The 13589-nt window shown below is 42.6% G+C and overlaps 1 protein-coding gene across 3 annotated transcripts in view; it reads right to left on the bottom strand.

Moving 5' to 3' along the window:
* The window catches only part of PIGG (phosphatidylinositol glycan anchor biosynthesis class G), a 203112-nt gene that overhangs the window by 102760 nt on the left and 86763 nt on the right, over positions 1-13589 (bottom strand). For all 3 annotated transcript variants that reach the window (XM_025199090.1, XM_025199091.1, XM_025199092.1), the window contains one exon: positions 846-1300. In XM_025199090.1, coding sequence (XP_025054875.1) covers positions 846-1300 — 455 coding nt within the window. The remainder of the gene's footprint in view (positions 1-845; positions 1301-13589) is intronic.

The following is a 13589-nucleotide window of genomic DNA, read 5'->3' as shown; positions in this document are numbered from 1 at the left end:
CTGAACCAGGGCTAAATAGCTAAAATACCAAATGCTTTCCTAATATTACTTCCAGCCCCATAAGTAACTGCTGCAGTTACCTTGAGAAAAATAAAGACACTGACAAGACACAAAAAGGACCCATTCCACAGCATTCTTTAAGTCATGAGAAATTCAAGGTCATTCCCCAATAATGCAATATCTTATTGTGCTAGATCTGAGAAAACACACAAAATTGAAGCCCTTGCAACAGATCAGAAAGAACACCAAACAGTTAAGTCTTTCTGCTGAAAATTATATAAATTTATCTCATTATGTTTCTTTTTATACTATGCTAGCCACTGTTAATATTGTTATTAAAGACTATTATATGCTTCTGATAAAAATGTGCCTTGAAATTTGCAAGACTTAGATTATATATCATGAGCAATAAACTAGTGGTGGTAAATAAAATACAAGGAACAACTACTAAGTCAGCGACTGTCAACTTTTTTGGACTTGAGGCATCCCTCAATAACTTCTGTGAATAGAGTGGCACCCAATTTCAAAATCTAAATTATATATCACAGTACTTACTTTCTTGCAGAAGGACTGGGCAATGGGGGTAAGGAGTTGGCTAGGCAGGGACAAGATTAAGCCTGCCCTTACCCGCTTACCTTCTCATACCTCGCAGTACCTTTCAGAGTATCAAGCATCACCCGGGTTGAGAATCACTGTATTAAGTTAATAATCACTCCCTTCTACTATTTTAAGTATTTTCTGTTTAAAGAAACATTTTAAGAGTTTACTGAACTAAACATAAATAAATAAATGAATGAAACAAAATATTTCAAGTAGCAACTATAACACAGTAGTTAGGTACCCACCTTGTTAACCAGTGTCCAAAATCTGGCCGATGAGCCCACTGAACTCCCGTCTGATTTAATGAACGAAGTAGCCGACAGCAAATAAGGATGATCCAGGGACTTGCTAAGCCTATCCATTTTTCAGAGCCTTTTCTAAGTTCAGCTGAAGTGGCAAACTTGTTCAGTTTTGAATCACATGCTGGTACATCAACTTGCTTGAAGTGACCTGTTTCTTTGAAATCTTCAACACTCTGTTTCAGAACAGTGCTAAACTGAAAATCAGATTCTTTCAAAAGAAAGTAGTGTCTACAAATTTCCTGGCACACTGCCAGACAAAGGGTATTGATAAGAAAATACCAGGTTTGGTGCTCTTCTTCTATAAAACTGCTTGCCCCCAGACTGAGAACATGGCCAAGAGTTCCTGCCAAAATGAGTACATCTAATTCTGACCAGCTGGAATTGGAGACAGCTGAATTCTGTGAACAAAAAATGTCACTGGTGAAAATTTGGAAAAGAAAAGTAGTCAGCAATTTAGTCTGTTTTTAAAATGTGGCTACACAGTAACCCACAGCCTCCACTCCTCCAAAAATTCCTGCCCAGGCATATACATTGAAGGTCTGGGTAGCCCTCATGCATACGCCATGATCCAGGAGGATCAACAGTTGCCACAGTAACCCACTCAGTGAAAACAAACCTAGGCAAGACAAGTTGTGTAATTTTTATCATAATGGCATCTTCTTTTAAATATGGTTAATTTTAGTGTAACCCACAGAGTTCGCATCACAACACATTTAATTATACTATTTAAAGTCATGTTGCTTCAAGGTAAGGAACTTCTCTCTGCATAATCAACGTAACACATTTCAGATTCAGGATCTCTACAGTCTTATGACAGAAGATTTGAAACAGCTCTTTCTTGTTGCACATCAATAGAACTAAAAATAGAAGTCTTGCAGAGATCCAGAAAAAAAAATCTCAGTGGAAATATGAGTAATGAGCAAGTTTCTTAAATCTCTATCCATTCTCAAGTTGAAAAAGTGAGAAAATCCTTCTCTCACAAATGAACAGCAGCTACTGCAAACATGTCTTGCTACTGCCTTGCACAAACTGAGGTGTTTATTTATTTCATGACAAAATGACTTGTAAGTAAGGGATGTTTAAAGTATGTATTTCACATGTACAATATAGCTACAGCAACAATATCCTTGCTGCGATGTCTCCATTACTTTAATTTTCTACTCTCTGCAGCTACTTGGAATAGCTCCATTATCAATGCCCACAGTGCTACTGCTGTGACGTACCTATGAAGCATGCCAATAAACATATTGGGAGACAATTGCCTAAACCATCCTTTAAGTTTTTCAATTTTAATTTCTTTTTCCCCAATTGTGGGAAAAAAGTCACTAACAAGACAACAGATTCTGAACAAAATCTCTTGCTATTTTAAACACCTCTACATTATTTAAAAGCTAAAATTATTTCTGGTTAAAAATAAAAAGTTCTCTAAATCCATATTCTACTTGATTCATTTGACTACATTTGATCTTCTAAACTAGCTTTAAAGTGGTCATGAATATTGAAAATCTATACATGGTGAACTGTCTCCCCGCCCCCCCGCATCTCTCCCCAATGGTTTACAGAGTGTAGCAGGGTTTCCAAGCCATAGGTGGGAGGGAGGGCTCACTCTCACCTTTATATATCAGGCAAATAAGGAAAGTAAAAACATCTATATTATATTTTAAGAAATCTGAAAACCAAAGTGGATTTAACTCCCTATATAACAGGTGACAGCTATAGAGGCAGGGGAACAGAGGCAAGTAGGGCTGTCAATCCCAGTTAACATGCACAATTAATGTGTTAACTGATTCTTGCATTAATATTTTTAATGCATTAATTGCTCACTTGGTTTTTGAGCCCGTGCCCAGGCTCCACTCTGCTGCCATCACCACTGCCTCTGGGCCGTCCAGCAGGGCAGTGGTAGCAATACAGAGGATGGCAGGGCAGCCCACGTGTGGACTTTGGGCTCCTGCAGCAGGAACTCGGTGGGGGGGACACGTATGTGCACAGACAGGCACACAGACACAGATATGCACAAACGCACACAGATGCACACGAGCAGCCGCAGCATGCACGCAGCCAAGAATGCAGCCTGGCAGCATGTAAAGCAGTGCCCAGCAGGTAAGTCTGTGGAGGAGAAGGGGCGGGAAGGCAGATTGAGGCCCCCATAGTGAAGGGGGAAAGTGGGGCAGGGGCTGGGGTGCCATCAATTTTTCTCTATACCTAAAAAGAAAGTAACTTTGATAAATCAGACACTGCTCTGGAGTATCTCTTGGTAAATATTTATTGTACATATATAATCAATTCCTGACTTCTGAGTAGAAGCCCAGATGAATTTGCTATATACATCAGGTTTATTACTCCCATAATGCTTGACTATCGCCATACTTTTGGATGAAACTTTGAAACCTTACTCAACCTGTAAGGCTTCCCATTATTTAGGCTTTATCATCCAAAATAAGACAGGTAACAAACCATAAAGTAGAGGTCAACAGAAACTGATGAAATTTATCTCGGGGTGCTGAAGGAACTGGCCAAAGAAATCAAAGAGCCATTGGCAATAGTATTTACATAGTGGTGAGTGACACCCAAGGTCCTAAAGGACTGGAGAAGAGCTAATATAGTGTCCATCATTTTTTTAAGAAGGGGGGAAGGGTGGAGTGCAGAATTACAGACCAGTTGGGCTGACCTCAATACCTGATAAATTACTGGAGCAAATCATAAAAAGCAATCAATTTATAAACACCTAGAGGAGGAAGGGTTGATTACTAACAGCCAATATGGATTTCTTCAGAACAAATTATGCTAAATCAAATTGATTTCCTTCTTTGGCAGGGTTCTTTGTTTGGTGGACAAAGGGAATACAGTGGAAAAAGTATATGTGGGCATTAGTAAGGCTTTTCATACAGTCCCACAGGGCACTCTATAAGTAAACTGGAGAAATTAGAGAGAAGTGGGTTAGAGAGAATTACTATACAGTAGGTATCTAAGTGGCTAAATAAACTGCAAGCAAAGAATAACTATAAACAGATCAATGTCAAAACGGCAGGAGGTTTAAGGTGAAGTTCCATTAGGGACTGTTCTGAGTCTAGTACTGCTTAACATTGTGATTAATGACTTGGAAGGAAGAACAGAAGAATTCCTGATCAAATTTGCAGATGACACAAAACTGGGAGGGCTTGCAAACAATGGAGGATAGAATTAAAAAGATTAGAAAACTACAGAAAACACAGTTAAATTCAAAAGACAAATGTAAGGTTCTATATCTGGGAAGGAAAAATGAAATGCACAAATACAGAATGGTAGATAACTAGTCAGGTAGTAGTACTGCTGGGAATAATTTTGGGATTATTATGGATCATGCACTCAACATGAAACAACAGCATAATGTAGGCATAAACAAAGCAAAAGTTATTTGAGTTACATTGACAGAAAAATTGTACATATGCTATAGAGGCAAGAGTACCACTCTGCGTGGTGCTAGATGGAAGTCAGCCAGAGTTGCGTGTGCAGTTCTGGCCTCTGCAATTTAAGCAGAAGGCAGAGAAAATGGAGACAATCATGAAGTGAGTGACAAAGATGATAAAGGAGTTGGAATGCAAACTGTATGAGGAAAGGTTGCAAGAACTAGGCATATTTAGTTTGGAGAAAAGAAGATTAAGAAGGGACATAATATCAGTATTCAAGTATTTGAAAGGCTGCCATGAAGAGGGAGAACACAAGGGGAGAACATGCAAAAAACAGTCAGAACAGCAAGATAGTGGACCAAGCTGCTGACAAAAGTTTTGAATCTCCTTCAATGGAGGTTTTCAATAAGACACTGGATTAACATTTGCCTGGGATGGTTTAGGAACAGCACATCCTGCACTGGTACAGGAGGCTAGATTAAATGACCCTTGAGGTCCCTTCCAATCCTATGACTGGATTTTAAACTAATTAAAAACAATCTAGATAGTATTTACCCATACTAACAGCATGGATATTCTGTACACAGTTGGAAGTGAAAGAGCATGTTATGCCAAAGCCTGCATTTACAAATCATAATTACAGCCTATTGTAATGAGATACAGAGCTAAAAATTCAGCTGTTTCAGCTGAATGAGAATCCACAGGTGAAAAATAGCCTAAGGAAATGATAAAATCAACTGTAGCCTGTTGGGTGGGTTATTTGCTAATACTTTCTCTGTCCAGTTAGCAAAGTAGGTTATCCTCACAGCAGCACTATATTAGTTATGGTCTCAGCAGAGGGCCAAACAGTGTGAAAAAGCATGGAGATAGAGATGAATAAGTCATGAGACTAAAAGACATTTAAGCTGCAGCAACTTTGCTGCCTTCTGACTGGTGCTCTTTAAATTCTGTAAGTGAGGAACTAGCATTAACCACTTCTTGCCCAAACAAACTAAAGGAATTTCAGATCCTCAGATTACTTCCTCCTCAGTTTCAAGACAAATTAATTTGTCCTCTTTGGCAGAATTTAAAATGTCTATGTATGGATTTTTGTGACATGGTTGTCAGCACAAGTGTACTTGGCAAAATAGCTAAGGTTTGTACACTAAAGAAAACAATGTGTTATTTAAACAACAGGGAAATTAAACAACTTTATGAAAAAGATCAAGCTGACAGAATTTTCTAATGTCAAAAGTCTATGCTCCAAGCCCACCTGCCTAGCTAACAGTTTAAGAGAAGGTCAGAACTACTTATACACCCATGCCAAGATGATTCAGCATCTCATTTCAATAAGGTACTTCTAGTTCAGAGCCAGTCACTTCAGTATACTAGCACTAATAATGATACAGTCCCTCAGCACATCAGCAAGTCTCCTGGGCTACCAGTGACCTGAATAGATTCATCAGGACTAATACTGATGCCAGTTGTTTTGCTGAAGCTTCTGCTGAATGTCTTGGTAATCATTATGGGAGGACTTAAAGATCTCAATCAGGATGGGAGCTTCCAATGGACTGGGAAATATACTAACTCAGCTAAAAGAAACCCTGACTTTAAAACTGTAAGCCTTCCAGAGCAAAATGGACAGAAGGAAGGGCACAGCTAAATGTAGTGAAAAACTGGATTCCTCCCTCCTTCTCTGCCTTTTCTATTTTTATTTTTGGCAAGCTAGTGAGAGGTAAGAAAACAGAAGGACAGAGAAGAGCAAAAGTAGTAATTCCACTGCCTTCTGCTGTTTGATCCACCAAACACTGTAATCCACACAGACTTCTATAGATAAATGAAAATTGGGATTTGCTTCCTTATGGGACATCTTCCCCACCCCCACAATAGAAACCCTGTCTTCCTCTTGAACCTACAAACTGTTCCCTGTCCTATTTCCCAGATCCTTTTATTCCTGAGAGGAAGAAGCATTTAGTGCTCAGCCTCCTTCCTTCCCCCAAGAAGCATACAAAATAGCAACTGTGCCTTGTTACTAAATACCAACTTTAAAGGTTTGTATATGGCTTTACAGTGCTGCATGCAGATTTTGATACTTATAAACCTGAAGCTCCTGCTACACATTGCATACATTATGCAATTACCTGGACACAAGTAGTAAATTTAGACTGGCCACACATGCAAAGCAAACCCAGCCACAAGTGCAAAGTAATAATCACACAATTAACTGGTTAACTGCACAATAAATTAATATCAGCCACACATGCAAAGTAATTATCACTTGATAAAACTGACTATCCAGCTATAAAAGGAGCCAACCAGCTATAAAGTTAGTGCTTGAAAATGTGTAACATATATCTAGTTTCTATCCAGCTTTAATTTGACTGTGTAGCAGGGCCTTGAATAAAATTAAGGTCCTGCTCTGGAACAGACTTTATGAAAACATTGCTGGTTCTATATTCAGGGTTCTATCATACAAGTTTCAGGCTATGTTCATTGCTCATTAATTTCGTAGACACTCCTGACAGTCAACACCTTGGAAAGAGTAGCACAGTGTGCAAAAAATTCAGTACAGAATATCTGATTCACAAATGTGCCTTTCTTAACAGGTTTCCAAAGCTAACCTAGAATTTGCTACCCAAATTGGGTATTTAATTTGTGCATCACTATAAATAAAGTAATAAAATGACTGCAAGCCAAATAACGGCCTCAATTATACATGCACAATTCTCTTGCCATCCTTGGGTTAGCAGGTATAGGGAATAGGGATGCATGGGCTGCTGCAACTGAAACTAACATTTTTTATCAATGTGAAGTTGGGGAGTTGGGGAGCAGGGAAGATGAGTCAACAAATCTATGTGGTTTCTGTAGGGCTCCTAGTCCAGAAAAGTCATTTTTCACTAAAGCAGGGATAGGCAACCTTTTCCAGTGGGGCTGGCCCACAATTTTTTGGGGCTCCCTGCAAAACATAGTTTTGGGGCCCCTGATCCATTGGAAGAGACGACCATAGCAGGGTGTGGAACCCGGGGCAAATCAGCTTGTGTGGGGCCCCCTTTACCGTCCCATGGTACACTTAAGCCAGTAAATGAATGTCACAGCACACCGGACGCAGGGGGAGGAGTGGTGGCCAGAATTTCCAGCCAGAACAGTTAAACAAATATCCAACCCGCTGGGCAGGTGGGTGGGCTACACCGCAAATGCAGCAGCCACCACCAAACATGAGGGGCCGCAGCCTCTCCACCCATCTCTGCGGGGCCTCTTGGCTGCAGGACCCCCTGCGGCTACAGGTTCCACAGGATAGGACAGGCCAACCCTGTTTTCCAGCTGTGGTCCAAAATGAGCCACCCAGGGTCAGAGGTGGGAAGATAGACAGGTGTTAGGACTCCACTATCACTGCTCATCTCTGAAGTGGCACGGGAAATGCTCCTGCAGATAAAGATCTCTGCCACTGAATGCCCCCGAAGTCCCACATCTGCAGAGCAAATCAAAAGGTTCCATATGCCCAATCTGGATGGCAGACCATAGGTAGCTGACCACTGCTCTAAGGTGAAACATTGGGACTGTGGCAGAGTACCTTTGGTGCCTGCCACTTTAAGGTTTCAGAACTGCCTGCAGGTGTGGGTTAGCCTTGACCAGGTAGTCACATGACCCCAGGAGGGCCCTGGGATTGGAGGAGGGGGAAAAGCAGCCTCCGTTTTAACCCAGGCCCTCAGAGCTGGGGCAGCAGTCTGCTGCTGGCAGCTGGAAGGACACCACCCAGCTGAGCTACTGCTTAGGAACATCTAGGAGGTAAGGGCAGGAGCCATGGGGATGGTAGGAGGCTCCTGGTCCTGAGTATGACTTGAAACTGTACCCTGCTGGGGAAAGATGGCCTGGAGGGGCTCCCCATGACAGGGTAGCTCCCCAGAAATGCCAAGCCAGTTGCCTCCCCAGTGAAAGGTAGGTAGGGGCACCTTAAAATCCCAGCCCCCACAGCCTGGTGGGTTACCCCAAACAAGGGACAGGCATGGGGACAGGTACAACTAGAGAGAGGCACCTGAGCCCATAGAGTGAAAGATCCCAATGGCATAGGATCAGGCACACCTAGTGAGAGGCACCTGAGCCCCATGGGGTGAAAGACCCCAATGGCCCCAGTGAGGGGGCAGAAGTACATGGAGGCACACATAGAGTAGGGTGCACGCTGGTGTTCCAAAGTCCTAGATGTGAGAGAGGCCAACGCCTGAGTTCAGCCCTGAGAAAGGATTAAGGTCATGGGTCACATACAATAGGATCTGCGAGTTTTTTTGGGACAGCGATGGTAAGAAAGTTAGCGGTGATGTTCCTGAAGTCATATTCATGGATTCTAACCCTTAAGCACACTATATCTCTAATCTTGATTTCCAACTGTGATAACCTACCCTGAAACAGAAAAACACTGATCCCATTTGTTCCTGACAAGATTTTCCTGGAACACTGGAATAATTTTTCAAAGCCTGGCGGTTACTACCCAACATCATTTTGGGTAACAAATGAAAGAAGAGGTCTCTTAGTGTAAACTACAGTATGATACTTTCACAAATAAGTTTGAAAAATATATAGAGCACAAAAATTCAGCATAACGAAGTTGTATTTCATTTTATTCGTGGAAGTAGGACTCTAGAACTCCTCCATGATGAACACTTGAAAAACTGTATCATTTGTTCAGATGTCTAAGGAAGGGTCTGAAAGCCTTACTGTTGACTCCCACTTTATAAAATATTTGACCTATTTTCTAAGGGAAATGTCAAAAGGTAGCTACGGACAGCCCCACTAATATCTCAAGTACCTTGGGCTCAGGTTTTGCACAAATAGAAGTTAGTATTATGAAACTGTTAGGATTCATAAACAGGGTGGATAAAAATCAATTATTTTTTTAATCTAAAAAAATCAGATTTTAATTTTTTTAAAATCATCAATAAAATATTTAATTTCTCTCATTTAAAAAATAACAGCTACAATTAAATATCATCACAAACATGCTAAACCTACACTTACAGTCTCATAAAAATGAATTAATGGCTCTGTCTCACTCACACATTGAGTTACCTACCAATCAAACATTGGCATTCATTTTAGTTTTTCATCTCATGAAAATGGCTCTAGTCTATCTGTCCAGCCTAACTACCAGTTGTTGCTTCTTGAAAGGTCTGGGCTTTCAGTTTCTCAGCAAACTAAAGTCACATGTGCAAAAACACAAGCTGGATAGAAGTGTTGTTGTTCTGTGCTTATGTGGTGGTAGAGCTGGGCCAAGCAAGGCACAGGAGTTAGTTAAGACACTGTCTTAAAGACAGAGAGACAATATAGGAAAGAAGGGAGGAAGAGTAGAAAGAAATAGTGGAGTGGACTGGAAAGAAAAAGGGAAGACATTATTCAGTAGATGCCCATCTCAGTTCAATTATCCGCTCCCGTGCAGCTTTAGCATGTGTGCCTGGTTTTGGATGTGACGGGACCTCGTACAATCCTAGAAGAGACCCTCGGTCACTTCGGGGAAAACCCCAAAACTCATCTGCCATAACTTTGGATGGATCTTCAGTGGTGAGGACTCCCGTTGAGGGGACTTCTGGAGTTGTCGCGCCTCCCAGAGGATGTACATGGGGCTCCATCTCCCCTAAACCCCATCCATACGCCAGCCCTCGAGATGAGCCTCAAGATCTTAGTGCAGCTTGCCCTCCAGTGATGTCAATTCTGGATCTTCATGCTACCTACGCTTTCGTTAGTCCGACCTTCATTTCGTCTTGACCCAGGGGCTTCTGGATGTTCTGCCTGCAGACGTGTCTCAGTAGCCTGGTGGTTCCATCCGGAGCTGTATGATACCACTGCCCTTTTTCTCCTCCAGAATTCCCTTACTGTCGCCTTAAGACCTATTTACATCAAAGTAATCAACGAGAGCCTGCATCAAAGTAAAAGAGGGAGAAAAGAAAACCAATGGACAGAGAAAAGGAACTACCCTAACCAACTATAACTACAGTTAAATAAAGAAAAGACTGAAAAGAAAAAGGAGAAGGGTATCGGGCTGTGCAGCCCTCTTTCCTCCACCAAACTCTAGCCTTAACCTAGCACATCTCCTTGACTAGGATCCGCGTCCTTGCTCCAGCCGGGGTCTTCCTCGGCTCTTCGCTGAGCTGCCTCAGGTCCCGCGTTCCTGTGCTGTCCACCACCAGCGTGGGACGTTCCTTCTGACTGTGCTGGTGCTGACGCCAACCTCTGCATCAGATCTTCTTGCTTCTGTCGGTGCTGAGCGCACCCGGCGTGGGGGATCCCTGCAGCTTCTCCTGCTCCCGGCATCGCCGCTCGCTCCCTCTCGGAGCCAGGTTTTGAATTCACCGGGCAGCGTCTCCTGCTGACATCACCCGGCTCCAGCTGCAGATAAGCACGGCTAATGAACCGCATGGGTTTTTCTTTTGTTCTCTCTGATCATCAGTGTCCTAAAAGGGGTAAGTTCTCTTCTTTTACTGGGTTTTTCTTTTGGGGTTGGGTTCCTCTTGTCCTGGGTTCCCCGGCAGGGAGGGCTCCTTGCTCCCCCATGCTTGTACCCCCGGGACACAATAGTACACATACAGCTTCCTATATTCCCCCACACTTTTGCTACAGAAAAACTATCATGGCTTCTGGGAGTAAGAGAGACCTTTATCTGGGAATATTTTGAAAAAATTTCTTCCCTGGGTAAAAAAGGAAAATGTGTTAAGTGTAAGCAGTGCAAAAAGGAGATGCAGGACCTAGCTGCAAGAATGAAGCATAATGAAAACTGCTTATTGGCAGAAAATGATGTGGATATGTCTGAAGAAAAATGTGGATCAACTGGTTAGTACATTAAATAATTTACTTTGCCATGCATCATTTTTCAAGACTCTCTCTATGCCTTTTAGTATAAGCGTGTGTAATCTCCCGTGCCGCTCACCAGTGTGCTTTAGCCATATAGATTTTTCTGGCTTTGCCATCACTTGGGGAGAGGACAGCTTGTTACTATGTTAGATTCCAGAGGGTCCTCAGGGGTTCTCACCTGCTACGTCTTGCTGGAATAAATGTATTTAATTGGGAGAAAGATGGTATATCCCGCCTCTTCTGGTACCTTCCTTCTATGTTCCCGTCCATCTTCCCATTTGGGGCTCTGCCTCCCCTACACCCCACCTAATGCCAACCAACAATGTTATTTTTCTGGTTTTCAAGGTCTGGTCCAGCATAGTTTCAGCTAGCCTGGGTTTCTGAGTTACACTGTTCAGCTTCAGATGTTATCTCGTCTGGGTTATTCAGGCTGTATTGGGTCCAGCCTAAATTCCTTCCCCACCCCAGGTTACCTGGCTCCATGTCATCCCTCTCTCTCCTTCTTGTCTGTACTTGCCACAGTTCAAACATCTGGCTCTCCTTTTCTTATTAGGTTTCTGCTCAGTTCAGTCCTGACTGGAGGTGTCTGGAATCCACAGCGTCCTTTCAGGTAGGTCCTTCAGCCCTCCTGGGCTCAGCTTATTTTCAGAGGCCCCTTCCTGGGGCAGCCACCAACAGGGCTCTGCTCCACTCTGGGCCACTCTAAGCCCACTGGAAAACTCACTTTTTGTCCTTCTGGTCTCCTCACCACTGGGCTTTTTATCCCAGCTTCAAAGGGCCAGCCGACAAACCAGCGCCAGCATGCTGCCATAAAGTGCACCCATGCCAGCACAGGAGCTGGTCCCAGCTCCTCCAGAATCTGTTGTTCTTTTTTCTTTCTCTTTCCCCATGATGCGGCATTTTTTCTGCCACAGCTTCACTTCCAGCATGTTCCCAGCTCAAAGGGGCGTCTCACCAGCTCCACTCTTCACCCACTCCAAGTAAGTTTTTTCTTGTAGCCTTGTGCCTGCCACAGTGTGATTTAACAAGTAAATTCCCAAGCTGTTTACTATGTTGGATGTTGCTAGAAAAAAAAGTTTAGCTTAGCTCATCCTTATGGCTTTTTTAATTAGTTAACTAGGTTTAGAATCTATCCCCCAAGTTTATGGTACAGAAAGCTGCAGTAAGAGAAATCTAGAGATGTCAACTGCCACGGTGTCATTTTCTTATATTATATTACATAACACATGCCCCTTATTTTGGAACATCATGGTCCCAGACCATAATGGTGATGCCATAAACCTATTTCCTATTTTACTTCAGCATAACTCAGCTTTCCCAAGGGAACCCTATACTTGTTTCTCAAAAAATAGAAGTGCCAGTGAGTTCACTGGGGCTTACTCCAAAATTAAGTGCACTCTAAGTGCAGTCAGTCTTAGCTTTTTTGGTCATTTGGAAATGGATCTGCACCCTTGCTGAAAAAAATGTAAATGATTAACTGAATAATAGAATGAAAAGAACTGAGAAGAACAAAAAATCATTTTTGTTTCAGGAAACCATTTAAGTATAAGAGACTTAGACTGTCTATCTGCAACAACTTCACAGTCACCCGTTGGTACTTTTAGCAGCAGCTGCAACTAAACATATTTCAGACAGCAAAGTATCAGTAGCAAGCAAAAGATTTCAATCATCCAGTAAAACTACCACCATGGGTGGGTTTGTAGTAAGAATCAACAAATACCAACACGACGCCATAGATGAAAAGATTGCTTTGTTCATTTATGCCACAAATTCTACTTTTCGCATTGTTAACAATATACACTTCGTTGGCATGGTTGAGTCCTTACGACCAAGCTACACTCCACCTGGTAGAGCAGACATTGGTGGAAGGTTGCTAGATACAGTGTATGAGAAGGAAACTTGAACAGTGTGCAAGAAATACTGAGGGGAAATTTGCCAGTTTAAGCCTTGATGGGTGGAGCAATGTACACAATGATCCAGTAATATGTGCCTGTGTGACAACAGAAGATGGGGTTGCATATCTTTCAGAAACAATAGATACATCGGGAAATGCCCACACAGCAGAATATTTAAAAGAAGTGGCAGTGAGCGCTGTAATAAACTGTGAACAAAAATTCAACTGTCACATGCGCAGTTTTGTCCCAGACAATGCTGCAAATGTGGCAAAGATGAGAAGATACTTAGAAGAAGGAACGTAAGGATGCTTCTTAATAACATATAGCTGCAGTGCCCATTTAATGCATCTTTTAGCCAAAGACTTAAGTACTTCTCCGGTGTCGCGGCGCACCTCGCTGCCCTGCTCCTAGAGAGGGGAGAACTGCTGGGGAAAAGCCTCAGCAGAGATAATGAGCACAGCTGCAGGTTGCCAGGGCAACTAATGAGAGTCAGCTGATCCTGAGGGGGCAGGGCCTGGCCCCTATGAAGCCTAGAGCCAAGACCAGGCTAGCAGTTCCCTGCCAGCAGCCAGAGGGGCAGGAGCTCCTGG

This window comes from Alligator sinensis, unplaced genomic scaffold (genome assembly GCF_000455745.1).
Source record: "Alligator sinensis unplaced genomic scaffold, ASM45574v1 scaffold607_1, whole genome shotgun sequence".
NCBI lineage: Eukaryota > Metazoa > Chordata > Crocodylia > Alligatoridae > Alligator > Alligator sinensis.
This window is presented reverse-complemented; position numbering and strand designations above follow the sequence as displayed.